This window comes from Phyllopteryx taeniolatus, chromosome 12 (genome assembly GCF_024500385.1).
Source record: "Phyllopteryx taeniolatus isolate TA_2022b chromosome 12, UOR_Ptae_1.2, whole genome shotgun sequence".
NCBI classification, from domain to species: Eukaryota; Metazoa; Chordata; class Actinopteri; order Syngnathiformes; family Syngnathidae; genus Phyllopteryx; species Phyllopteryx taeniolatus.
The window spans coordinates 12,411,122-12,435,496 of record NC_084513.1 but is presented as its reverse complement, the minus strand read 5'-3'; the positions used below and the strand labels follow the sequence as shown (position 1 = coordinate 12,435,496).

General features: G+C 41.1%; 1 protein-coding gene across 2 annotated transcripts; it reads right to left on the bottom strand.

Annotated features, from left to right (window-relative positions):
- Window positions 1-4,043: 4,043 nt before the first annotated feature.
- xirp2b (xin actin binding repeat containing 2b) lies at window positions 4,044-21,938 on the bottom strand. Of its 2 annotated transcripts, XM_061792950.1 has the most exons (9): window positions 21,754-21,938; window positions 19,640-19,777; window positions 17,651-17,785; window positions 16,311-16,406; window positions 15,195-15,249; window positions 15,017-15,105; window positions 5,607-14,772; window positions 4,262-4,392; window positions 4,044-4,181 (listed from the first exon to the last, which is right to left on the bottom strand). In XM_061792950.1, the coding sequence occupies exons 2-8, from the start codon at window positions 19,688-19,690 to the stop codon at window positions 4,301-4,303; spliced, it is 9,684 nt and encodes a 3,227-aa protein (XP_061648934.1). In that variant the 5' UTR covers window positions 19,691-19,777; window positions 21,754-21,938; the 3' UTR covers window positions 4,044-4,181; window positions 4,262-4,300. The 2 variants fall into 2 exon arrangements, with proteins under 2 accessions (XP_061648934.1, XP_061648935.1); XM_061792951.1 differs by lacking the exon at window positions 17,651-17,785.
- Between the last annotated feature and the right edge of the window lie 2,437 nt (window positions 21,939-24,375).

The following is a 24,375-nucleotide window of genomic DNA, read 5'->3' as shown; positions in this document are numbered from 1 at the left end:
GCTTCTCCTCACTTGGGTCGCGGGCGTGCTGGAGCCTATCCCAGCTATCATCGGGCAGGAGGCGGGGTACACCCTGAACTGGTTGCCAGCCAATCGCAGGCCACATACAAACAAACAACCATTCACACTCACATTCACACCTACGGGCAATTTAGAGTTGTCAATTAACCTACCATGCATGTTTTTGGGGTGTGGGGAAACCGGAGTGCCCGGAGAAAAAACACATAGGCACGGGGAGAACATGCAAATTTGAATTGAACCTCGGCCCTCAGAACCGTGAGCCAGACGCTCTAACCAGTCGGCCACCGTGCCGCTTTGTTTGTTTACATGGCCTGCAATTGGCTGGCAGTCGAGGGTGTACCCGACCTCTCCAAATCAGGGATAGGCTCCAGCTCATCTGCAACCCTAATGAGGATAAGCGCCATAGAAATGGATTGGAATATTATAGACCACCTAATCATAATAAGATTATCCAGCATCATAAAGTGCTTTAATACTATGTATTTCAATTTAAATAAGCCCTCAGCGCTTTACTAATTTGAACAAAAATTTGAAATTTCAAATTGAGTCCACCCTTTCATACACAAACTTGAGACACCAGAAGTGATGCAAGCATAAGATTTAACCAAATTGTGCTATAATGTAAACAATATTAGCAACAGGGCTGTTTCTTTAACCAATCAGATTCCAAATTCATCCACACAGGGCCAGAGTCCTAGCCGTCGATGTTTGATCAACCAATCAGAACATTAAAAAATGCTGACATCATCAAGGGCCAGCGCTCTGGCATTATACATCCTCCGTACCACCTATTCTAACTTTGATCACAGGTGTCCTGGGGCCTATTCCAGTAGACTTTGGGCAAGAGCCAGCGTACACCCTGAACTGGTACCCAGCCAAATATCGGGCACATATTAAAAAATAACCTGACACAAAGCGGGTGTGGTGAAGGACCCAAGTGCAAAATACTGAACCACTGGAAAAGTTGGAATGGATTTTAATAATCAATTTAAGATGAACTGTGACAGGTCAATTCAAAGTCCAGATACAGAGCAGTCCACAGTCGAGACGGTCAGGCTTTGAAGTTCGGGGAATTTGTCTTGGGCCAAAGTGATGCAATTTTTCGTAATCCACAGATAGTAGGTCAGGAAATGCTCAATTTTGACTGTTGTCTTAATCCAGGATTCACAGAGAGAAGAACCGGGGAAATGTACACAAACTTGATCAGGCAGAATACCCGGTCGCGGACGGAAAGCCAAGTGGATTCTTGGGGTAGCAGTGTTGCGTCTTGCACAGATGACTAACACGCTGACACTGATTGCATCATCAACAAAGGCTTAAATAGGGGGTGTATCACTATGGCTAGTACAACGTGATTGGCTGATAGATTGTGATGCCAGAAATGGCAGATTGTGACACAACCATTTGCACTCACGTTCATACCTACGGACAATTTGGAGTCTTCAATTAACCTAACATGCATGTTTTTGGAATGTGGGAGGAAACAGGAGTACCCCGAGAAAATATGCATTTCTTTCATGTATTCAGGACCTAAACAGTTTAGTGATTTATACACCAGTGGCAGAAGTTTAAAATCTATTCTAAAGCTGACTGGAAGCCACTGTAAAAACTTTAGAATTGGAGCAATATGCTCTGACCTCTTTGTTCTGGTCAGAACCTGAGCCGCAGCATTCTGAGCTGCAGCTTTTTAATGCTCTTTTTGGGGAATCCAGGCAGAAGACCGAGAAATCTCAAAGAAAACATTTTGTTCAATGATTTAGGTAGACTGTTCCTATTCCATCCTCCTCCTCTATTCCATTTGATATTTGTATTATTTTTAGGCAATAATGTATTTATTCAAAGGCTTATCGGAAAATGAATAAAAAGAGACTAAGGAACACAGAGGAAACATTAACAGAATTTTTTTTTTACATCACATTCTAGTAAACAATGGTTATCAGCAGACTTTTCCTCTTTGATTTTTAGTCACAGAGAGTGTAGCAGTTCACATGACTCAATTCCATGCAGCCAGCTTGTATTAAGTTCCTATTTGGTGGTTTGGGGTCATTTGACTTTGGAGGTTCTACTTTAATTCAAGATTAGATGGAATACAGTAAATTGGTTATGTTAGCCACTTGGTAGCACCAAACCAGTCATTCAGATTATGTCACATGTATTCAACCTTCTTTGAATTACCCTCAAAGGCTCAGAAGTTGAACCAGTCTTCAGGGCCTGCCCTGCCCTAGAAATACACTTTAGACCATATCTACAGGCTGCTGATGTGTTTTCCTACCAACCCTTTACTGTGTCTGCAAGTATGGCTGTAAAAAGGTTGAATCTATCTTCAGGATGCCCAGGAATGTCCTTAAAGCTATTTTTCAGCAGGTTATGCTTTTCAACAGGGTGTCATTTTATAGGAGATGTTACAGGACTGTTGATGTATATGTGATCTGTGGAACGCCTGATGAGATGCATGGGCTGGCATTGAAAAGATAAAAGCGACAGAATCCCATTTTAAGCAATACAAGGAAACAGAAGAAAGGTCCAACAGAAAAACAACACTTTATTGCCTTTTGATCAACAATAATGCAACTTAACCAGCCTGAAAGCTTTGACAAATTCAGGAATTGACTACAAATTCAAATATGATCAGTTAACCTAAAAAGTTAAATTTTTATTTTGAAAAATATGTTTGTGTTCAAAATAGGTTACAAATGTATTACTATTACCAGTTTGTCTTGGACATAATGTACACTTGAATAAATAAAATAATTCCTTATTCCATTTAGTTGTCTGCACACCAGGTGCCCAAATACATCACTAATCTAAATAATGATACTGCAGTGTAATTTGAGTCAGAAGAGCATTTAACTACAAAACAGTTATTTTCACATAAAAAACAAATCTGTGACTACTGACTGAACTTTCCATCCCATCCATCCATTTTCAGAGTCGCTTCTCCTCACTAGGGTCGTGGGAGTGCTGGAGCCTATCCCAGCTATCATCGGGCAGGAGGCGGGGCATACCCTGAACTGGTTGCCAGCCAATCGCAGGGCACATACAAACAAACAACCATTTGCTCTCACATTCACACCTACGGGCAATTTAGAGTCGTCAATTAACCTACCATGCATGTTTTTGGGATGTGGGAGGAAACCGGAGTGCCCGGAGAAAACCCACGTAGGCATGGGGAGAACATGCAAACTCCACACAGGCGGGGATTGAACCCAGGTCCTCAGAACTGTGAGGCAGACGCTCTAACCAGTCGTCCACCGTTCCACCTGACTGAACTGTGTCAAATATAATGCCAAAGCACAATTTATGTTTTGTTTATCCATAGGATGTTTTTTGTTTTTTTAACTCACATAAGGAAATGCATTGGATCCATTACTGTATTTATATTCACTAGGAGAAAAATCCAATTCCATGATCCCCACAGCAGTAAAACAAATCAATTTTGGCCATGCCTGCCAATTCTTGATACATTTCATTGTTTAACATGATCAAAAATCTAAATATATACAATGAATGAAACATAAATAGTGTTTCTTTTCACATCCCCATTCTCGAGCATTCCCTTTACGTATTTCAACAACATGCTTAGCTGCTCACACAGCTATGCATCCTTACTTCAGAACAACATACTTTTCATTCTTTCAATCATTTAACTCAAAACTCCTTGAATATTTCCTTAATTGGACCTTCGGAACTTTACAAATTTTTTTTGCGGGGGTTGGGGGTGGGTTGCACTTGAATGATTACTTTAAAGGACACTTCTTGGAACAGTCTGCCCATGTTGCTGTTGGATGAACTTGGGGGAATTGTCTTGCGGGGGCCACTGTGGTTTCGCTATTTGAATGTCTTCCTCTATTTTAAAGGCTTTCTTTGGGGAATCAGCCTGCGGAGGCCAAACGACTGATATCTTGCTGCCCTGCGGTTTGCTCTCATCAAACGCTTTTGTCGTTCCAATCTCACCACTGTGTGTTTTGTTCCTGTCAACTGAATTTATGCTGTTTGTTGAATATCTCCATTTGAGTTTCTGGTCTGGTGGGATGAATCCACCAGTTCCTGTGGGAGCTTTCTGCCCGAGTTCATAATCGTACATCCCTTTGGACTTGAGGAGTTGTTTGTAGTGGTGCAGACAGAAGAAGTGTCCGTGGAGAGAGACGTAATTTCCCAGGCTGCAATAGACATGGGTTGTCATCCGTTCAGCGCAGTATAAAAGGTGTGTGATGTGTAAATTAAGGACGGCCACGTTTACCTTAGTTTACTTTTGCATTGTTCACAGAAGAAACAGGATTTATGGTACTTTTTTCTGTCCACTATCCATCCATCCATCGGATAAACCCTCCTTCGACACACTGTGCAGAGCTCCGACTTCGGAACTCGAGCCTGTTGGGGTAAAAATGACAAATTAAAACTCTTTAATTTGTTGGCCAAAACTAATTTGTGTTTGATAACTGTTTGAGCACATGCATAGCAAAACATGCGTCGCTCATCTGCACATTTTTACGAAATGCATATTAGGCCAGTCTGTCTCACAAAAAAACCAATGAATAAACATTTTCCATTACTGTTGTTGTACTCAAACTCACCATTCAAATATGCACAAATAATTACTTTCTATTGGATTGGTTTGTACCATGCGTGAATCTAGGATCCGAACTCAGTCCTAATAATAATGAAATCTTGAGTAATATAGCAATTCTTTTGGGCAATGAGTTTGAAAGTAATGTACATACAAAACTACTGAAAGATGGAGCTTATTATTCAAGTCAACTATATCCAACCTTTAATTCAGGTAGGTTCACATTGCATTTTCAAAATTAATCAGTCAGATGGTCTACTGTAGTCACAGAAAGTCAGAATGAATAATCACAAACTTAATTACAATAACCTAATTATAACTCATAATTCAGCTCGAGCATTTTGTTGAAAAAACCTGAAGTAAAGAAATAAAAGAGATTATACACTGTTATTGACTACTGACCATATTAATGTTTTAGAAACAAGGATCCTATTACTGAAAGCTCACCAAGGTCAACTTTTGCAATGGACTGCTTTGCCGATTGCCTTTTGTACCTTAAAGGCCGCTGTACATCCTGGCTGAGGTGCATACAGTCTCAGCGACTAAGTGGATCACCTTCGGTGCACTACTTTGCTTTTTTTGACAGGCACGATTTAGATTCCTAATATACATGGTAACGTGTTTGTCATTCAAGCATTTTGGCACATGAAGATCAGCAGTACATGTGTTAGACACACAACCGGCCTATTTATACAAATATTTTGTAGTCCAAGAAAAAAAATTATGTCTGCTTTGAGTTAGAAAAACAAATACATGATACTGTAATTCCTTCTATCGCCATTTGAATTTTTAAGGGTGCTGAAATGACATGCCTATGCACCCCTAAAAAGGATCTAAATATGCCTATGGTGTGCACAGTATCTTGCGGTGTCAGTATCTAATCTTAATCAGAGGATGAAATAAATTGTGCAGTCCACATAATTCAGAGGTTATTTGTTGTTGTTTTTTACTAAGCACAAGCACATTTTCCATCCATGCCTCAGTTTTGTCATGGCTCATGCTTCCTAGTTTTTTTTACCGGAGACAATGGTTGTCTGACGAGCCTGATGAGACACTGCTTGTGACGTCATCACTTCTGACACAGTGTCGCCGAGACTCTTGAAAACCATCTCACTGTTGTTCCTGGTTAGGTGGAAGTTCTTCAGTAAGTTCTCGGTGGCGTCTTCGTCACACGTTTGCGTTCTTCTCGCCGCCACCGCTTTCCTTTTCACCGCGTCAGCATAGGAAAAAGGAGCCGGCTGTCTTGACACGCTGCCAGACTGCTGACTGACACTTGTCGTCGTGACCTTGCTCCCAAACACATCAACGTTTGAGCAATGCTCTGTGATTGATTTGCTCTCAGAGCAAGCTGATGGATCTGTCTGTACAATTTCTACCACATTTTCATGAGGGGGGAGGGCAGAGCTCTCCTTTAAGCTTTCCTGCATCTCTGGAGGACTTTGCAGCTTTGATGTGTCGACTGACGCTTCCCGACCCCCTTTCTGCTCATCTAAAGAGAACCTTTCCTCACTCATTTCAAAAACATTCTTAAGAGCCTGGGTGTCAAAAGCTGGCAACGCCCTTTCTGAAAGGTCTTCCTTCTCTTTGATGCAATCTTCACCTTCGTTGTGAAACCACTGTGCAGGTGGTTCTAACTCATTGCTGATAGCCGTTTTATCTGTTGTTTCAAATTTATTTATAAGACCAGACAAGTCTGCTTTGGGTAGATCTTCCTTTTCTTTACGCACATTTTCTTCATCACTATCCTCCAGGTCTGGCCCCAGTCGTTCAGGGATAGCAATAGGTTCCTTACGGATATAGGTTTTATTCATTTCAGCCTTTCGGGCCTCCTCAAAAAACTCCCTCTTTTCTCTGACTGAAGCCATTGATAACTCTGAGATATCGTCAGGGACATCATTACAAAGTGGCGGTTTGATGCCAGAGCTACTTTGGGTTTTATTTGCATTTAAAGCCTCTGGAGCTTCAGAGGTACTTTTTCCTATCGTCTCTAATACATTGTTTCTGGAGGTCTCTGAGGTGTGGGTGGCCTCAAGTTTGATTTGCCGATGGAATGATGCAGGTGTTTCCACGATTTCAGATTTCTTCTCAGATATTAGTTGTGTGGAAATTAACGGCGGTGGGGTAATGCCACGTGAGAGCTTGGCCGTAGTGCCTTTAAGTCGCGGCAAATTCTCGGCTAGGTCAAACGTCGGAGAGGGTGTGATTCTTGTAGGTCGAGACGTCGGGGTGTCGCAGCGACGTGACGTCGGGGTGTGACAGCGGGGTGGCGGCGTGGGAGGTGTGGCTGGCCTGTGGAGCAGTGTAGGTGAAGGAGTGACCCTCTGGGGCGAGTTGGTCCTTCGAATGGATTCAATGGCGAGAAATGTAGGAGAGGGAGGCCGGGTTCTCAGATATGGCGAGGGAGCTCGAAGGTCGGTTTGTTCTTCTTTCTTGCTTTCATTTAAGGTCTCTTTCTTTGTTTGCTTCTGTACTTTTGTAGAACCAATGTTGATCTTGGATATTTTAGTACATGCAGTTGTCTCAGCAACAGACTCCAATTCATGCTTCTCCTTCATATCAACCTTTTGAGCCAGATTAGTCTCTGCAACAGAATCCCCTGATCTGTGAGGCACCTGTGGGCTTGTGAGGCAATCTGAAAATGTACTAAGCCTAGTTTTGGAAACAGTTTGCATCCCTGTGATATACGAGATTAAGCCTGAAACCTGTTGTTTTTGAGATTCCACTTTTCCCACTGATCTAGACGCTACCATTTCATTTTGTTCTGACTCAACTGGCACTTTAATTGGGATGGCACGACTTTCTTCTGGTGACGCCTGTGCGCTCTTCTGAGCAACTGTCACTGCTTTCTTCTTTTTCAATCCCTTCAGATGATTTTGCTGGGAGTTCTTGTCGTCTTTCCTTTCTGTCATCAAGGCTTCTTGAGCATCCCCTTCTGTGACACTTGTGTGAATTTGGGAAAGAGCAATTGTTTCATTTAATGTTTCTGTGATTGGCGTCTTTGATTCTGTGCCAGCGTCTTTACTTTGACTTAATTGTGTACCCCCTTTAGACTTTTTCGATTTCTTTTTCTTCTTTGTTGGTGTTGAAGTTGCTGTTTGGCTGTCAGTTAAATTGATCGTAACATCATCCATTGGGCAGGGAGACACTTGCAATATCTCCTGCTTTAATTCTGTCTTTATCTCGCTTGACTCATTCATTATTTTCAGTTCAGTGCCATTGCTCACTTTCACCTGTGTCTTTCTCTCTTCTTCCACCTTTGCATCAACCTGCTTTTCCTGCTTATTGTTCTTTTTTACCTTTTGGTTTGTTTTTCCTGTTTTTACAGTCCCAATAACTTCTGCTTTTTCTCTTTGATTCAGTTCATCACAGACAGTGTCCTGGTTTTTGGTGGTAGATTGATCAGTGGGCAATTCAGTTTTTTCTTTTCTCTTGCACTGCAATTGAGATTTCTTTGAATTCTGTTCTGTGGTTTCAGGTTTCACCATTTTAACAAGGCCTGTTGCATTATCTATACCTGTTTCATCGTCCATCTTTCTTTCAGTTATATCAGCTCCCCTTACTTTCATATTTTTCACATCTTTCTTCTCAACAGCAATGACAGCCTGAGTTGACACATGGGAGGAAAGTGAAACTATTTTCTGTTTCGTTGTTTGCGCAGTTTGTCTCACAGCAATGCCGGAATAGCTCTTTTGAACAGAGCTGACCTTAGAAGACTCATTAGAAACCATTTCCTGTTTGGCAGATGATATTGTGGCAGGCCCTGTGAGAATTCTTTCATGAATGGTGCTGACATTGTTCTGAATGGTATTGGAGATAACAAACTGCTTGGATGCATCACATGATGAGGAGTCTAAATTAAGTATCAAAGCTGCATTTTCAGTTGTGGCCTGTTTTATCTTGGGCATGTTATGTGTCTGCTTTACATCTTCAGTGGCAATATTCTGAAGAGCAGTAAAAAGTGAGTCATTTATATTGGGAGGAGTTGGAGTGGTTGGAGGAGTGCTATCCTCTTTGTGCTTCCGGTACTTTTCCTCCGCTTTTATTAATGGGGTGCTAAATTTCCTTGTTTTCCCTCTCATTTGAGGCGGGGGGGAAGAAGGCGGGGTGAATCTTACAGGAGAGATGCAAACTTTCCTCGGTGCTTGTGGCGATTCCAGTGGTGGTGGGACTTCAGTTGTTTTAGATATACGTGTCGCAGTTATGGACTGACTCAACTCTGCTGTGTGGTATTTTTCCACTTCAGGCTTAAGCTTTGGGACAGGACACAAAGTTGGAGCTTTGACTTTCTTTACCACCATCTTTTTAGCCTCCGCTGGTGAAACATGAACTGCTTGTTTTGGCATTCTTTCCAGTTCCTGCTGAGGTGGTGGTGATGGTGTTGGTTGGAAGTCCTGCTCATTGGTAGCTGGTGGCGGTGGAGGAGGGAGGTGATCAACGTCAGAATCCACACACGGAGGGGGTGGTGTAGGCGGCGGAGGAAGTTCAATATCTACCACAGGTGGAGGTGGAGGAGGAAGAGGCAAATCTGGTTCCGGCACTTGTCCTTTGATAGTGTAAACATCTGTTTCTACTTTAGTTTTATTTAACTGTATCATTCCCTTTGGCTTTAGATTGCAGAATTCTGTTTTTAATGTTTTGATGCCATGACTTTGTGTTATGGTTTTGTGCTTTACAATCGTTTTTGATTGCATGGTACTCCTTTCGACTGTACGAGACTTTGATTGAACGTTTTTTGTTTCATTAGCACCAGACTGACTTTCAGGTGAAACTGCAGTTTTGATTTTTTGTGCGTTCCTCTGTGTCTCAGCATTTACATTTTTAACAGGAGGCCTCTGCTTAACTCTGACTCTTCTGTAGGAGCCAAGTTTACCTTTGGGAGTGTCACGATGTGCCGTTTCCATAAGTGATTTAATCATGCCTTTCACATCGCCCTTTATCACTTCTTCTTTCTCTATCAGAGTTTGCTCTTGTGTTTCATATAAGGACTTGATTGATACCTTGACATCACCTTTCACTTCTTCCTCCTCAGTGCTCGAGCTCCTCTGCATTCTGGGAGAGGAAGGAGGTTCCGTAAAGAGCTGTTCTTTGACATCCCCCTGGACAACTATTTCCTGTTGACATGTTCTCTTTTCAGCAGAAGCGTCGTGGAGACATTGCATTGCTGTGTGAATATCACCCCTCACAATTTCTTCCTTTTCCACCTCATGCACTGTTTGCTTTGCCAGCTCAAGATATCTTAATGTGGCCTTAACATCTCCAGAAACTAGATCATCCATGGTGGCTTTAACTCGGGAAGTTGCAGATTTCTCAAGGGATCTCAGAGTTCCTTTGATGTTACCAGGGATGATATCTGGCTTCTCTACTTCCTTCAGACGATGTTGTGCCCTCTCTAGGCATCGCATTGTTTTGGGTATGTTGCCTTTCACCACCTCCTCTTTCTCCACAACAACTGTCTGGTTCACCGACTCCGACAATGAAGTCAATGCAGCTTTCAAATCCCCTTTAACGATCTCCTCCTTTAGGAGACTCTCTGATGAAACGGTGGGCTCCGTCATGAAAACTTTTACTGTGTTGTGAACATCACCCGGCATAATATCATCCACTGTGCGCTCTATCAGAGTTTGGTTTTGACTAAGGATGACTTTCATGCCATGAATGTCACCACCAAGAATCTTTTCTTTCTCTACCGCTTCAGGTAACGCTTCATCTGGTTCTAAATTAAGCTGTTTTAGATAACTGAGGGCTCCAGATTCGATACATGTGGAATAAAAATTGACATTTCCCTTCTCAGTTTCATCTACCGTTATCCTCTTTGTCAGATCATGCTGATCTTGGCTGGCGAGTCTTTTCAGGGCACTCTTTACATCCCCTCTTACCACACCCTCTTTTTCTACACTAACACAGTCTTGTTTGTTCAGAAGGGAATATATTGTCATCCGTACGTCACCCTTTTCATCCTCCTGAATGAGAAGTCCATGTTTGGCTGAGCCACTATCATTGAAAAGGTTATTTATGGCTTCCTGAATGTCCCCTCGTATAATTTCTTCCTTTTCAATACTTTTTTTGCTCTCTTGGTTGAAAAGTTTCTGTACTGTTGAACTGATATTACCCTTCTCTTCTGACTCAATGACCAGCTGCCGCCCCTGTTGTTCCTGTCTGTTCAGGAGGTTCATCATAATTGTCTGCAAATCCCCTCTGATTACATCCTCCCGCTGAATCTCAGGAGCTTGCTGATTCATTAGATTGTATTTTGCCATCCTAACATCCCCGATTTCATCAGATTCGATGAGTATTCCTTTCGATGTCACCACTTTCCGACTATAAAGCTCTTCAAGTGTTTCCTTGACGCTCTTGCCCAAGATTTCTGTCTTCTCTGTTTTCGTCACATTAAAGTCATCAAAAGGAGTTGTTTCAAAGAGCCACGTTGTTGACTTTACATCTGTTTTGACAATTTCTTCTTGAGTGACATGTGTCTCCTCATCCTCGTCAACCTCTTTAATGTGGTCCAAAGAGTTTTTCTCAAACAGCCAAACTGAATGCTTCACATCTCCTTTTTCCACCTCCTCCTTTTTAACCGTCTCAATCAGGTTTTCTGAACTCAGGCTCCTTATTTTATCAATTGACTGGGTCTCAAATCTCCATTTGGCTGACCTGACATCACCCTTTTGTATTTCACTTACATTGACTGTTCTGACAAAATCCAACGGAGTATCAGATTCAAAGCGATCTTTATTCATTTTAACATTTCCCCCTTGAATGTCATCTACAGTCTTTATAAATGTCTTTTTTTCTTCAGAAATCCTATCAAGTGGCTGTGTCTCAAATTTCCACTTTGCAGAGATGACGTCTCCTTTTTGGTCATCCTGCTGTGTGACAGATTTAATTATGTAAACCTCATCGGAGTCCTTGATGGCGTCAAGGGGTTTGGTTTCAAACAACCACCGGGTTCCGATTACATCTCCACTTGTCACCTCCTCGCTGGTGACTGTGGTAACTTCATGGTAATGGCCCTCCTTGTCCTGAATAGCATAAAGAGGCTGAGTTTCAAAGAGCATTGTGTAATTTGTCACATCGCCCTTCTCTTCATCATGGCGAGCAATCGTTTGCATTGTGGACAACTCAGTTTCAGACACTGCCTCCTTAATTTTATCCAAGGAGAAGGTCTCAAAGATGAAGCGACCTCTGTCTACATCCCCTCCGTGTACATCAGTTACCGTACGGCTTGTCAGCACTTCCTCTTTACCGTCATGTATGGTATCTATAGATTGATTTTCAAAGAGCCATTTGCAGGTCACTACGTTTCCTTTCTGTATTTCCGCTGTCTGGGCTCTCTTGAGCTGTTGCATCATTTCCTCTGATGTTGATGTCATGATATCGGAGGTGCTGTGTTCAAATATGTGCTTCTTTCTCAACACATCTCCAGATGCAATGTCAATCTCTGTGACTCGTTTAAAGGAGCGTGCATCCTCCCCAGAAAGATTCTCTAGTTTTTCTGTCTCAAAGAGAAAACACGCCGTGCTGACATCTTTCCCTTGAATGTCCTCTTGATTCACAGTGCATGTTTTGAATACAGTTTCTGTCTCATCATGGATTGTATCAAGGGCTTGCGTCTCAAAAAGCCATGTGCACATTTTAACATCTCCCTTTGGCATTTCTTCAGACTGATTTTCAATGTTTATGTCCACTTTTTCATACAAGACATCCATTGGTTGTGTCTCAAATAGCCACTTGCAGTTTTTTACATCTCCTTTCATAATTTCTTGCTTTTTACTTTCTATTTCCTCATCTTCGATGTTGCTGAAGTACTTGATGGCATCAAGAGGCTGTGTCTCAAACAGCCACTTGGCAGTCTTAACAACACCAGATTCTATTTCCTGTTTGGATACACCCTTAATTATTTGGTATTTGTCAATGCTTTCATCAAATTGGTCAATTGGTTGTGTTTCAAACATCCATTTGTATGTTGTTACATTTCCGCTCACCACCTCTTCGTGACGCACTGTTTTCACCTCATGGAAGTGACCTGAGCGGTCCTGCATGGCATACAATAGCCCTGACTCAAATAGGTTTTTGTTAGATTGCACTGAACCACTTGTGACACCCTCAATATGGATCTTTTGAGACTCGTCTCTTCTGTTTAAATCTGTGCTCTCAAAGATTTGCTTATAGTTTGACACGTCCACTTTGTCGATTTCTTCCAAGTCAATTGTTCTAATGACTTCCTTCTTTTCATCTCGAATCTGCTCCAAAGGTTGGCTTTCAAATAGCCATTTCTGATGTTGAACAGCTCCCCTCTCCTCATCAAGTTCCACTCTTTTCTTCAGTTTTCCCACCTCTGCAAGTTCCTTAGGCCCATCAGTTGGTACCACCATTTTTTTCAGTTTGCCCACTTCTGCAAGCTCCTTAGGCTCCTCAGTTGGGATTGTTTCAAAGTAATGTCTGGTAGATTTTACATTGCCTGCAATGATTTCCTCTTTTGTCAATGGAAGGCAGTTTGAATAATCTTTTAACATGTCCATTGGCTGGGTCTCAAACACCCAGCAATTCCTATGAACATCTGCTCTGCAACTTGTGCCCTCCTCCTGCGTAAGGTCCTCCTCGATGTTTACAGTTCGAGTTATCTCTTTCTTCTCCTCTTGTATGTGCTCCAGAGGTTGACTCTCAAAGCGCCACTTTTGATGTCTCACATCACCTTTTATTTCTTCATTCGCCAGTGCCTTTTTAAATTTTCCAACTTCAGGGCAGTTGTTCCTCTCTGTTTGAGGGCTGCTTTCAAATAAGTTTCTCGCTAATCTAACATTACCCCCAATGATTTCTTCAACAGAGTGAGTCATGGAATTTGAATCATCCTTGAGAGAATCCATTGGTTGGGTTTCAAACATCAAGCAGTGTTTGCGCACATCTGCCCCAACTACCTCTTCAGTTTTTGAGCTTTCCAACTCAGTCAGGGAATTCAATGTCTTTATCTCAAACAACCATCGGCCCCAGTCTCCTTTGTTACAGTCTTCCATAGAAAGACTACACACCAGCTTAAAAGATGAAAGAGGTTTGTTCACATCAAGCGGTTGTGTATCAAAAAGCCAACGTGAAGCAATCGAGTTCTCCAGCTCAGTTTCAATTTTGCGCACAGATTTAATCTCCAGCATCTGACTGGACTGTCCCATGATGATGCATTTAAACTGAGTGTCAAAGGTGCTTGTTATAGTTTTCTCATCATCATTGAGTTCTTCCACGACCGTCCTTAAGCTCAACAGATGGCGCTCATTGATTGTCTCAGTGTGTCCGAGGCCTTCCATATACTTATTGTCAATCATGTAAATGGTGGCAATTCCATCCTCTCTTGTAAACACGACCTCTTTGGTGAGCTCCTCTTCCTTGTGCATTTTATTCAGACTGTCCATTGTTTGGGTTTCAAACAGCCACGCTGCAGCTCGGACATCTCCCTTGTCAAACTTGTTGAACTTGTTCCTATACTCCATCGAGTCGATCTCACGTGGACCTAACTCATCCATCGGCTTTGTCTCGAACATCCACGCCGTACGTCTCACATCCTTTCCAAGAATCATCTCTTTCTCTGTAAGCTTGTTATTGTCTTCATCTCCATCCAGGGATTCATCCTTGATGGCATCTAGTGGCTTATTTTCAAACATCCAGCGCCTTGACTGCACATCTCCAGGCAGAATCTCTTCCCATTCGTATTCCTCTTCGGTGACATCAGCTTCATTCTCATATAAGTAAGCTTGACTATCACGCTGGTTGTATACAGATTCATTGTATTCATTGTAGAACTCCTCTTCAATATTTTTCCGAACTCCGGGATGAATGTGCTTGTACAGACGTTTCAGCTCAGACATGCTCCTCTGCTTGATGGAAGCCTCTTTCCTGAGAAGGTTTTTGCCCGAGTTCACTAAACCTTGAGGATCTTCAGATGAGTAATGACTAACGGGAATATTTTCAATGCCTGATGACATTTGGAGTAAATCCGGCGGTGGAGGCGGAAGGTAATCAGAGTCTTCTATGGCTGCTGGTGGAGGTGGTGGTGGTGGAAAGTCCTCGTAATCTATCATGGCATCCAATGTGTCCTCTTCTGCTTCGACTACTGACTCTTGGTGCACCTCATTAGTCACTGTGTTGTTTTGGGTCACACATTGGGACCACTTTGACCGATTGATGTCACGTCCAATCTTTTTTAAAGAGCAAAAGTGACATTTATGGGTAAGTAACTTGAAAAGTGGCATTTGTGAGTAACTTGAAACATCTCACATAATTATTCCATATCGTTAATTACACCTGCAGATAAAGCATCAGTCACATGATACAACCTTACCAAAACAGAATAGCTGTCAGTTGAACCAATATTATTATGCTCCACGGTACAGAAAAATTAGTTTTTTGTGGTATTAAAAAATATAAAATGGAAGTGATTACCTTAATTGGTTTGTGTGGGGCTGCTTCTTCTATAGTTCTTTCGAAGTGAGCCCTTAGTTCTTTTGTTGTGTATCTAGGAAATTCCTCTTCTGTTCATCAGCATAGAAATGAGAATAAAGACACCTTCCATTAGGTTGGGAGCAATGCTGTGTCCACACAATGCGACTCAATGCCTTACCTTCATTTTCATGGTCTTTATCACTGTAATGCAAGTTATTGTCACTGTCTGACACCTATAAATATTTAACAAAAGGAAACACAAATAATTAGTCCTCAGTAATCTTAATTTGCCAAATCCAACAGAACATAATACACTTCCTGGGCACAACATTAACAAGTTGTGCAGTTGTGAGGTATACCCTATTGTTAACTTTTACGGTACAGTATTAATAATGTCACTGATATGCATGCACGTCAAAACCGTGTAAATTAATTAGCAATTAAACTAGTCAATCATTCATTCATCCATCTTCCGTTCCGTTTATTCCCAATAGGGTCGCAGGCGGGCTGGAGCCTATCCCAGCTATCTTCGGGCAAGAGGCGGGGTACACCCTGAACTTGGGCGTCAGCCAATTGCAGGACACATATAAGCAAACAACCATTCGCACTCACATTCACATTCACACTTACGGGCAATTTAGAGTCCTCAATTAACCTACCATGCATGTTTTTGGGATGTGGGAGGAAACCGGAGTACCCGGAGAACATGCAAACTCCACACAGGCGGGGCCGGGATTTGAACCCCGGTCCTCAGAACTGTGAGGCGGATGTGCCAACCAGTTACTCACCGTGCCGCCGCAATTACACTATATATTATGCTAAATGCAATGTAAACTAATAGCTGGGACAGGCTCCAGCACTCCCGCAACCCTTGTGAGGATAAGCGGCTCAGAAAATGGACTACGTATTCATGGAAAAAAAGTAAAAGAAAATGTATCTTAGTGTATCTTTCTTATGCTTATTGCACAGGAATACTGTTTTGATTTTTTTTTTTTTCTTTTTTGAGCTCCATACTTCATGATCTCTAGTCTTCCAATATACTTTACCAATATTGGTCAGAGTATTGTGATAATATTCTTATCATTGGAAATATATTGTGTAACGCGATAAAAGGGGGTTCGCTGTAATTCTTTTTTATTTATTCTTTTTAAAGGCAGAACATTTTAAAAGCTTTTGTACAGGGCTCATTAGATTATGGAGATGTATTCTGTGGCCAGTGAATGCACGAATAACACAGATTAAATCAGGCATAGAACAAGTTATTTTGTCAACAAATTAATCAAATATTGAATACCATTTTTTCTTGGTTGGATAGTAGCTGCTGAGTGCCTGTCACCATCTGTTGCCCGCCGCTTGATACAGAGACCTCTGAGTGTGACATTTCCTGTAACTGTAAAAACAATGGCAATGATCAGATATGCAGCGAGTACCGTAATTTCTCGTGTATAATGTGCACCCATGTATAATACGCACCCCCAAAGTTGACCTTAAAATTCTGGAAAACCTCTCTACCTATGTATAATGCGTTTCTACAATGCATTATTTTGCTTCTACCCATATGATCAAAACATGAAGTATTAACTGTAGTTTGTTGTTTTTTTCAAATAATTATTCTGACGTTAAGCAGTTTATTTGAATATGTAATACTTTCTTTGTATTTACTTGCTCTTATTTTGAAATTCACAGCCCTACATTTATTGACATTTATTGACTACTATTGACATTTAACAATTTTTTTTGGTAGGGGGGAATTATACATTCTACACAAGAAATTACGGTATGCGGAAACGGTTACTCAGCAAATTAACTGGTTGCACATGAGCCATTAGATGAAAAATTCACTCGCACTGCCTCAAATTTTAAGGGCAAAATGCGACCATTTAGGGGCAGTCTTGAACCCTGGCGATAGATACCACAAGATGGTGGCAAATCACAACTTTTGTTTAAGTGAAGCTCCTCAACTCACTGCAACATAGTTCCTTGGCAAAACAATACTTTGGCCTGAGCACAAAAAACAGCAAACTGTTTTTGCAGTGAATAAAAAAAATGTTTTTTTTAATCCCTAAAGATATGACTTGATTAATCCAGGTCAGCGAATATCTAGCGGTTCGCTGTAAAGTAATTCAACACTCTGGAACTGTGCCGATACAGACTGCATGCCTGGATATGATATGTATTTCAAACAATATACAAAAATATGCCTCATTCACCTGAGCACGCTCCCCTAGTGTTCATTTGATGCGAGTCAGCTCCACATACTGAAGTGTTATCTGGTATGCCATGCTGAGACCAAGCAGGGACCTGACCGTCAATGCAATGCAGTACGACTTATGCTGATAGAGGTGAGATAACAAAGAACAGCAGTGCTGTTCATTCATACTGTGCCACAAAATAATAGAAAAGCGTGTGTTGGTGCATATGAGGTAAGATGTATCACAAACCTCTGTGTTCATTTTCTGAATAAATGGCATATTTTCGCAGGGTGCAACCATGCATGTTAGTGAGCTAAATGAAAGCAAGCAATCAGGTTTCCTGTCTCCAGTAATGTTTCCTGCTCACTTGATGATAGACATCTCATTCTCTTTCATGCATTGGCGCCCATAATTTGGCAAACTGGCCTCTAATTTTGTGTACCTGCACACTGCTGTGCTGGAAATGGAACTGGGTTACTTGTGATGTGGTAGTCGAGGTAGTTTCCTGGGTCTTAAATTGTTTCCTCACACTGGCAAGTCCCTCAGGCACAGAACAGATCTCAGACTCATCCATGACCTAATGAAGCAGGGACTATCATGAGCAGGCTTCTCTTTGACACAACCTCACACGAGGCTAATCTTCAGCCTGTTAATCATGCTGCAAAGCAGAAGTCTCCAACTTCTTTGCACTAGTGACTGTTTTCAAATAAAGCAATACAGTGGTGCCTTGAGATACGACTTTAATTTGTTCCTGGACCACGATCTTAACTAAAACCACATCTCAAATCACATTTTCCCATTGAAATGAATGGAAATGGTATTAATCTTTTCCAGACTCCCCCCTAAAAAAAATCTACATTTGTTGTAATTTGTATTTTAATGAGGAAACAAACACTCCATAACGTACTTTATAAAAACACACAGTAATGACATAATTAAATACATCCCCAATTCCAATGAAGTTGGGACGTTGTGTTAAACTTAAATAAAAACAGAATATAATGATTTGGAAATCATGTTCAGTTTTAGGCAGTCCTGCCTGGATGCAGCATCCCATCATATTGCAGCAGGGCATGTCCTAACTAGAACCTAGATACTAGAAAGTATATTTGTATAGCCAAACTCACAAAAGAGTCTCAAAGGGCTTCACAGGCCTACAGTTGACCATGAACTGACCGTTAACTCTCCTGGTCTAAACTCCCCGACTGGGCAAGAAAAAACTCAAAACCCCATTTAGGGAAAAAATAAACCTTGAGAAGGGACCACGGATGTGTGGTGCATTATTAAGTGCAAAATACGACAATGGAGACTCCAGACTGTTGTGCAAGTGAAGTAAGAATTCCACCTACAGTACCAAGCTGTTGAAGCTTAGTAGTGTAGTTAGCGTCTTAAGTTAAGTTAAGTTAAGAGTGTTGTTAATATGTTGCCGGCATCAAATTCAAATGAGTGAAGCTTTAAAAAAATAAAAAATAAAATGAAATAAAATAAACTTCATCAGTTTGAACATTAAATATATTTGTAGTGTATTCAATTGAACATAGGTTGAAAATGATTTACAAATCATTGTGTTCTGTTTTTATTTGTTTTACACAACATCCCAACTTCATTGGAATTGGGGTTTGTATATTGTATCCAGGCATGGGCCGGTTACTGGTTTCAAGGTATACCAGAGTTTTAACAAGTCACGACTTTCCCGCGTGTCGCATTTACGAGCGCGACACCCATCACTCGTCGACAAATTCATGGTAACATTAATGTATTACTCCTCTATAATGCTGCCTTGAAATGAATGCTTGCAACAAGCTATGAGCGTTGGTGTGTCTACAATTACTGAAATAAATACTATAGAAACTATGTGGGCAGATAACTCGCTAATTAGCATGGCTATCATCAGTTCGTTTCTGCTTTGATATTACTTTACAAAGTGGAGAAGAGCAGAGAAGTAGCTACTAATTTTCTGAGAAATGAGTGCTTTGGCTTTTGTACTACATTTTGATTTTACGTAGAAAAATTCAACTGTTTATTTTCTTTTTTTTACCTACGGAGCGCATTCAGTGGAGAAAAAAAAAAGTTGTTTTTATTTACCGAAACATTTCAAAATAATAACATTTTTCTCTTTTCAGCACTCTCCTTAGAGCTGCTCAGGGAGTCTTGTTTCCTTCCTATTTATACACTCTTCTCAATTTGTACTGTCTATGAAAGGCTGCTAACCCCCCCCTACCGAGTCACTCCCGGCTGCACAACTGTCACCACCTTCATGAATACAACATGACAACATCGGCAGTAAAAGGTGACAATACCAAGAGTATTGTTGCACAGCTACCTCGCAGCCTTCAAGGCTGCATACAACAGTGACAAAAACATCACTTTAATGACAGCATATTATGGCTGTGGCTCGACGCTGAATATGAAATGTTCATGCACAAAGTACCCTGCTTGGGATGGTGTTGTCCATTCGCTGGGTGACAGTAGCCTGGTACATGATGGCCCTACAGTGGGTCAGCACTTGGTTCTTCCTGTTAAAATGTTTCAGGAGGTCCTGCTCGGCTTAAACGTGTGCTGCCAGCAGCTAAAGACACACAAAGCCAAGAAACTGTTTCGTTTACAGGGGTCGTCATATGTGAGTCGGCTGGAAATATTCACATCACATTGGGAAAAGAACATTCTCAGAAGAAAATAATTGCCCAAAAAGCAATGAGTGGAACATATTAACTCATAACTAACCATAGTTTATTGCTTATACAGTGGTGGCTTGAAATACAAATTTAAAAAAAATTCTGTGACCACGCTTGTTACCCAAAACACTTAAATCAAATCATCCTGATCATCCATTCACTGAAATGAATGGAAATGCCATTAATCCGTTCCTGCCACCCCTCAATTTTTGTGTTTGTGTTTTTTAGTTAGGAAAAATAGTATTATATTATATTTTACTTTATAAAATCACAGAATAATAACATAATTCAATTGAATGTAAAGAATTAAACAGCTTGTGCATCAGGATTCAGTGCTGCAGTCCAATTCATTGTGCTGCTCGTTCTGCTGTGCCCGCCATTGCCACCAAGAGAGAGTACAATACAGTGATGCAGACACAAATGAAGAAGAATAGTACTTCTTCTTCTATTACTACTGTAAGTGACTCAGGTGCTGTAATATTAGTTATTTTTCATACAGGATAAAAAGCTATGCCTATGAGTATTGTTTTATTATATCTCTATGTGTTGCTCCAACGTTTGTTCAAATATCCGTTGCTTCTAAAACCGCAACAATCAATACTAACTGTTAGCATGTCAATGGTGTTTTGGACCATTTGTTAGCATTAAGCTAAGCCGCCTTTCCTAAGGCAAAGCTATATAGTTGTTTTAAATATACGTGTAATTCTCTTTGTTTTATGTTTAGTTTGACAGTAAACTTCAACTGTGAGTGGCATTAAACAGCTTTAAGCCTTTTTTAATTAAATTAAATGTAATTCAATAAATTGCCAAACTGCTGCCTATTGTGTGCGTTGAATTGAGTTCAATGCCATCATACAGTGCTCTTATCGGAAGTTTGTGCTCGGAAGTCAAAGCAAAGAAATTGGCCGAATGACAGCTTGCATCTCGAAAAACCTTTAAGTCGGATCACTTGTATATCAAGGCACTACTGTATTTTGTCAATCATGTTTACTGACTGCTATAATAATTTGCAGAGTATTGTGATTAACTTCAACTAAATGACAATCTACTCCACCTGTAACATTTTCATTTATGCAGGTTTCAAATATGAATTGTTTTTGGTACAAAACATCCAGTTCTCAAACTTCAATGAAGTCAATAGACAAACAATCAAAGCAACTGGTACATTGAAGCACTGCACCATTTATAGCCTGTTTTTATTGAATTAATTAAACTTTCAGGTCATTATTGATTAGCAACTTAATTAAGTGATTTGCTCTGAGGAAAGTGTACTGTATAAACCGGATATTTAAACTTAATAATTGAATGAAACTAAATTACTGCAAATTACTAACTAGCTCCCTTGAGGGGATATACTGTATATATAGAAACTATTAAATGTTATTGCAGATAGTAAAATTTGCATCCAGAAAAGTCCTAGGCTATCTAATGACACGTTATGTTGAACGGCAAGCTCAAATAACAAGAAAGTGAAGTTATCTAGGCGCCTTTACAAAAATAAGTGTAGCCTATTTTAAACGCAACCATGAAGGGCCTTGTTGCTTTTCTGAAAGTAGTGAGGTCACAGTGTCCCTGTCTGAAAATGCTGCAGTCACATCGCTAAACATGGGATTTACTGGAAATCACTCCCCTGTGCTGTCCATTTCGTGGCTTGTCAAGTATTTCCCAAGTAGAGCGACATAACACCTGCAGTAATACAGAGCTCCGTCTATTTGGAAGCAGAATAAATCACTTCTCTCCTCAAGGCAGCATTTCAAATTGCTGAGTTAATTTTGTGTTTAGTCGCTTTCTATTTCCCTGCGGTTCAAACAGTCATAATTCCAAACAAACATGGCATCACGCAGTGAAGTCCCATTCATTCATGACCTACCAGGTAAAAATAGAAGGTGAGTTATTTATCTACGAAAAGAGCTCAACAGGTAGAATCCCACTCAAATGGCCACTGCACCCCCAGCCAGCAGGGTCCTTCCAAATCAAAAGCAAATCCCAGTCAGCGCTGGAGACCAGCTCCAGTAGCGCGTCCACCTCTGTCGGACGAATGGAGAGTGACAGCTGATTTTATTTTAGAACCTCCGCCCACTCCCAAAACATGGCCCTTCTCTGATTTTGTTAGAGCCACCCCTTTAAAAAAAACAAAAAGCATTTCCCCTACAGATGCCTGTGTACTCATCAAGCACGTCAACCCAGTTTCATCATCACGGCCCCACATCGCATGGCACGCAACAGCTGTTACAGTCTGTCATGAAATTCTAGAATCCCCAGAATCCATCACGAGTATTCCTACTCCGCGCAACATGGACGCCCACCAGCCGTCAATTCAGGTGACAGTAAACCGTGTCGTGTTGTGCGGTGGGTCTCAAATGGGGCCAATGATGTAATGTAAATCCAACACAAGACACCTCAGAGTGTTGTGTGCGTGGCAGTTCGTCTTGTTTGGTCTAGACGGAGACGGTGGCGCCAGCCTGCCTCTGCTATCTTGTAACAGCAAAACTAATGTTAATGTCTGCCATGACATCTGAACACTCCTGGTGAGAGGACCCTCAGATATTCTAATGGGCCACCTGTTTTATAGAAATATTCAACATGGGCAATTCAACGTAGTGTGAACAGTTTTCAGAAGTCAGTTTTCTGCTCCAGCATGACTGTGTCTCGGTGGACAAAGCAAGGTCCATAAAGTCAGTTTGATGTGGAAAAGTATGAGAGCCCTGACCTCGACCCCATTAACTCATTCACTGACTTTACATTTGTCACTTGGTATCCAGCCATTTACTTCCACCGAAGTATATATTTATCATGCTTTTCAATGAGCAGGTGTGGAAGAGGGTCTCACCCAGCTTGTCTGTGAAATTAAAGTGTGTAAACCACTGTCATGACCAACAGTACCCTGTAGATGGTGATGTTGCATTGCTTTGGAGTTGGCATTAGAAGATAAAGATTAGGGGGTGACTCTCGTCTTGTCACATCGATTATGAGGGAGTGAAATGCCAACGTGGGAAGTTGGGCAAGTTTAGGCACCTCACATTTGAACAGAGTACGTACGTGTATGGTATAAGCAAAGTATTTTTCACGGGAGGTCGTAAAAAGTGTGTGTCGCGATCGTGAGAAAAGATGACGCAGTTCATGGCGTGAATGACAAATGCCATGTAAAAAAGCCACTGACGTTTACTTTGAGCCATGCTCTGAGTCAGCATTGCTCACACTGTAGTTTCATTGTTGTATATCTGTAAATAAATTATTTTGCCACCAATACCTCTTTCTCAGTCCTGTTTTTCTTGTTTGAGGTGTCACAAGAGCAAAACATATCCATCCATTTTCTGAGCCGCTTCTACTCACTAGGGTCGCGGGCGTGCTAGAGCCCATCCGAGCTATCATCGGGCAGGAGGCGGGGTACACCCTGAACTGGTTGCCAGCCAATCGCAGGGCACATACAAACAAAGAACCATTCGCACTCACATTCACACCTACGGGCAATTTAGAGTTGTCAATTGACCTACCAAGCATGTTTTTGGGATGTGGGAGGAAACCGGAGTGCCCGGAGAAAACCCACGCAGGCACGGGGAGCGTTGGTCAGAAACCCGGTGTTTTTAGTTAGAGCAACCTATGTTCTACTACTGATTACTAAAGACCAGAAAAACTCCAAATCAAAATCTCATGAAAACTAGTTGAAGAACCCTGCACACTGTGCAACAGTTCAGTCCCCTTCGGCCGTGTCTCTCAGTGTGTGGCGGGCTTTACGAGTTTCATTCTTCTGGAACTCAATTTACTTACTTTACTAAATTTTTCTCATTAAAATTAATGAAATTGCATTATTTTGTTTTACAGTTTGTTTTATTTTAATACATTATAGGAAAACAGCATTAAAAGAATAGGATATAAACTGGTTTTATAATGTATAATTACTGTACATTGGGACAAGCCAAAAGGCACAACAACTGTAGTGTTGTATGTGTACCTTTAAGGGGTGTGGCTTAGTGAGTAACTTGATCAGTTAGTCTGCATGTGAGCCTCTGACCGTGAGTTTTGGCCTACTGTAGCTCCTTGCGAGTGTTCTCATTTTTAATTTGTATTCAACTTTTTGTCCCGTTCAATAAACAGCTGAAAGTGCATCGGCTGGTGATCCTCTCCTTGCCCACATGGGAATGCATTACAGTACCATCCATCCATCCAGCAGTCCATCCGTCAGTCCGTCCATCCATCCATCCATCTATCCATCAAGTGAACCATTACAGCATCGGTGACACAACATCTTAATACTATAACTTTGATTTGTATAGCTCTTTTTAAGGGAGCTAAAGGCACTTCTATCATCATTGTGAGTTTTTCATTCATTTTTCATTTTTTAATTATTTTAACTTTAACTGATTAACTGAAAGTCAGTACTCCTGACATTTAGAGTTGCATTCAGGTTCCTATTTAGACGATGAACAAGAGAGGATTTAAAAGCAGGATAAAAATAATTAAGTTGTAAGCTTATCTTTTCATGATGACCCTG

Coding starts and splice junctions, on each gene's coding strand:
- xirp2b (XM_061792950.1), bottom strand. CDS start 19,690: ATGTACCAGGCTACTGTCACCCAGCGAATGGACAACACCATCCCAAGC. Junction 17,786..19,639: donor ACAACACCATCCCAAGCAGG/GTACTTTGTGCA, acceptor CTGCTTCATTAG/GTCATGGATGAGTCTGAGAT. Junction 15,106..15,194: donor TAAAGACCATGAAAATGAAG/GTAAGGCATTGA, acceptor GCTGATGAACAG/AAGAGGAATTTCCTAGATAC.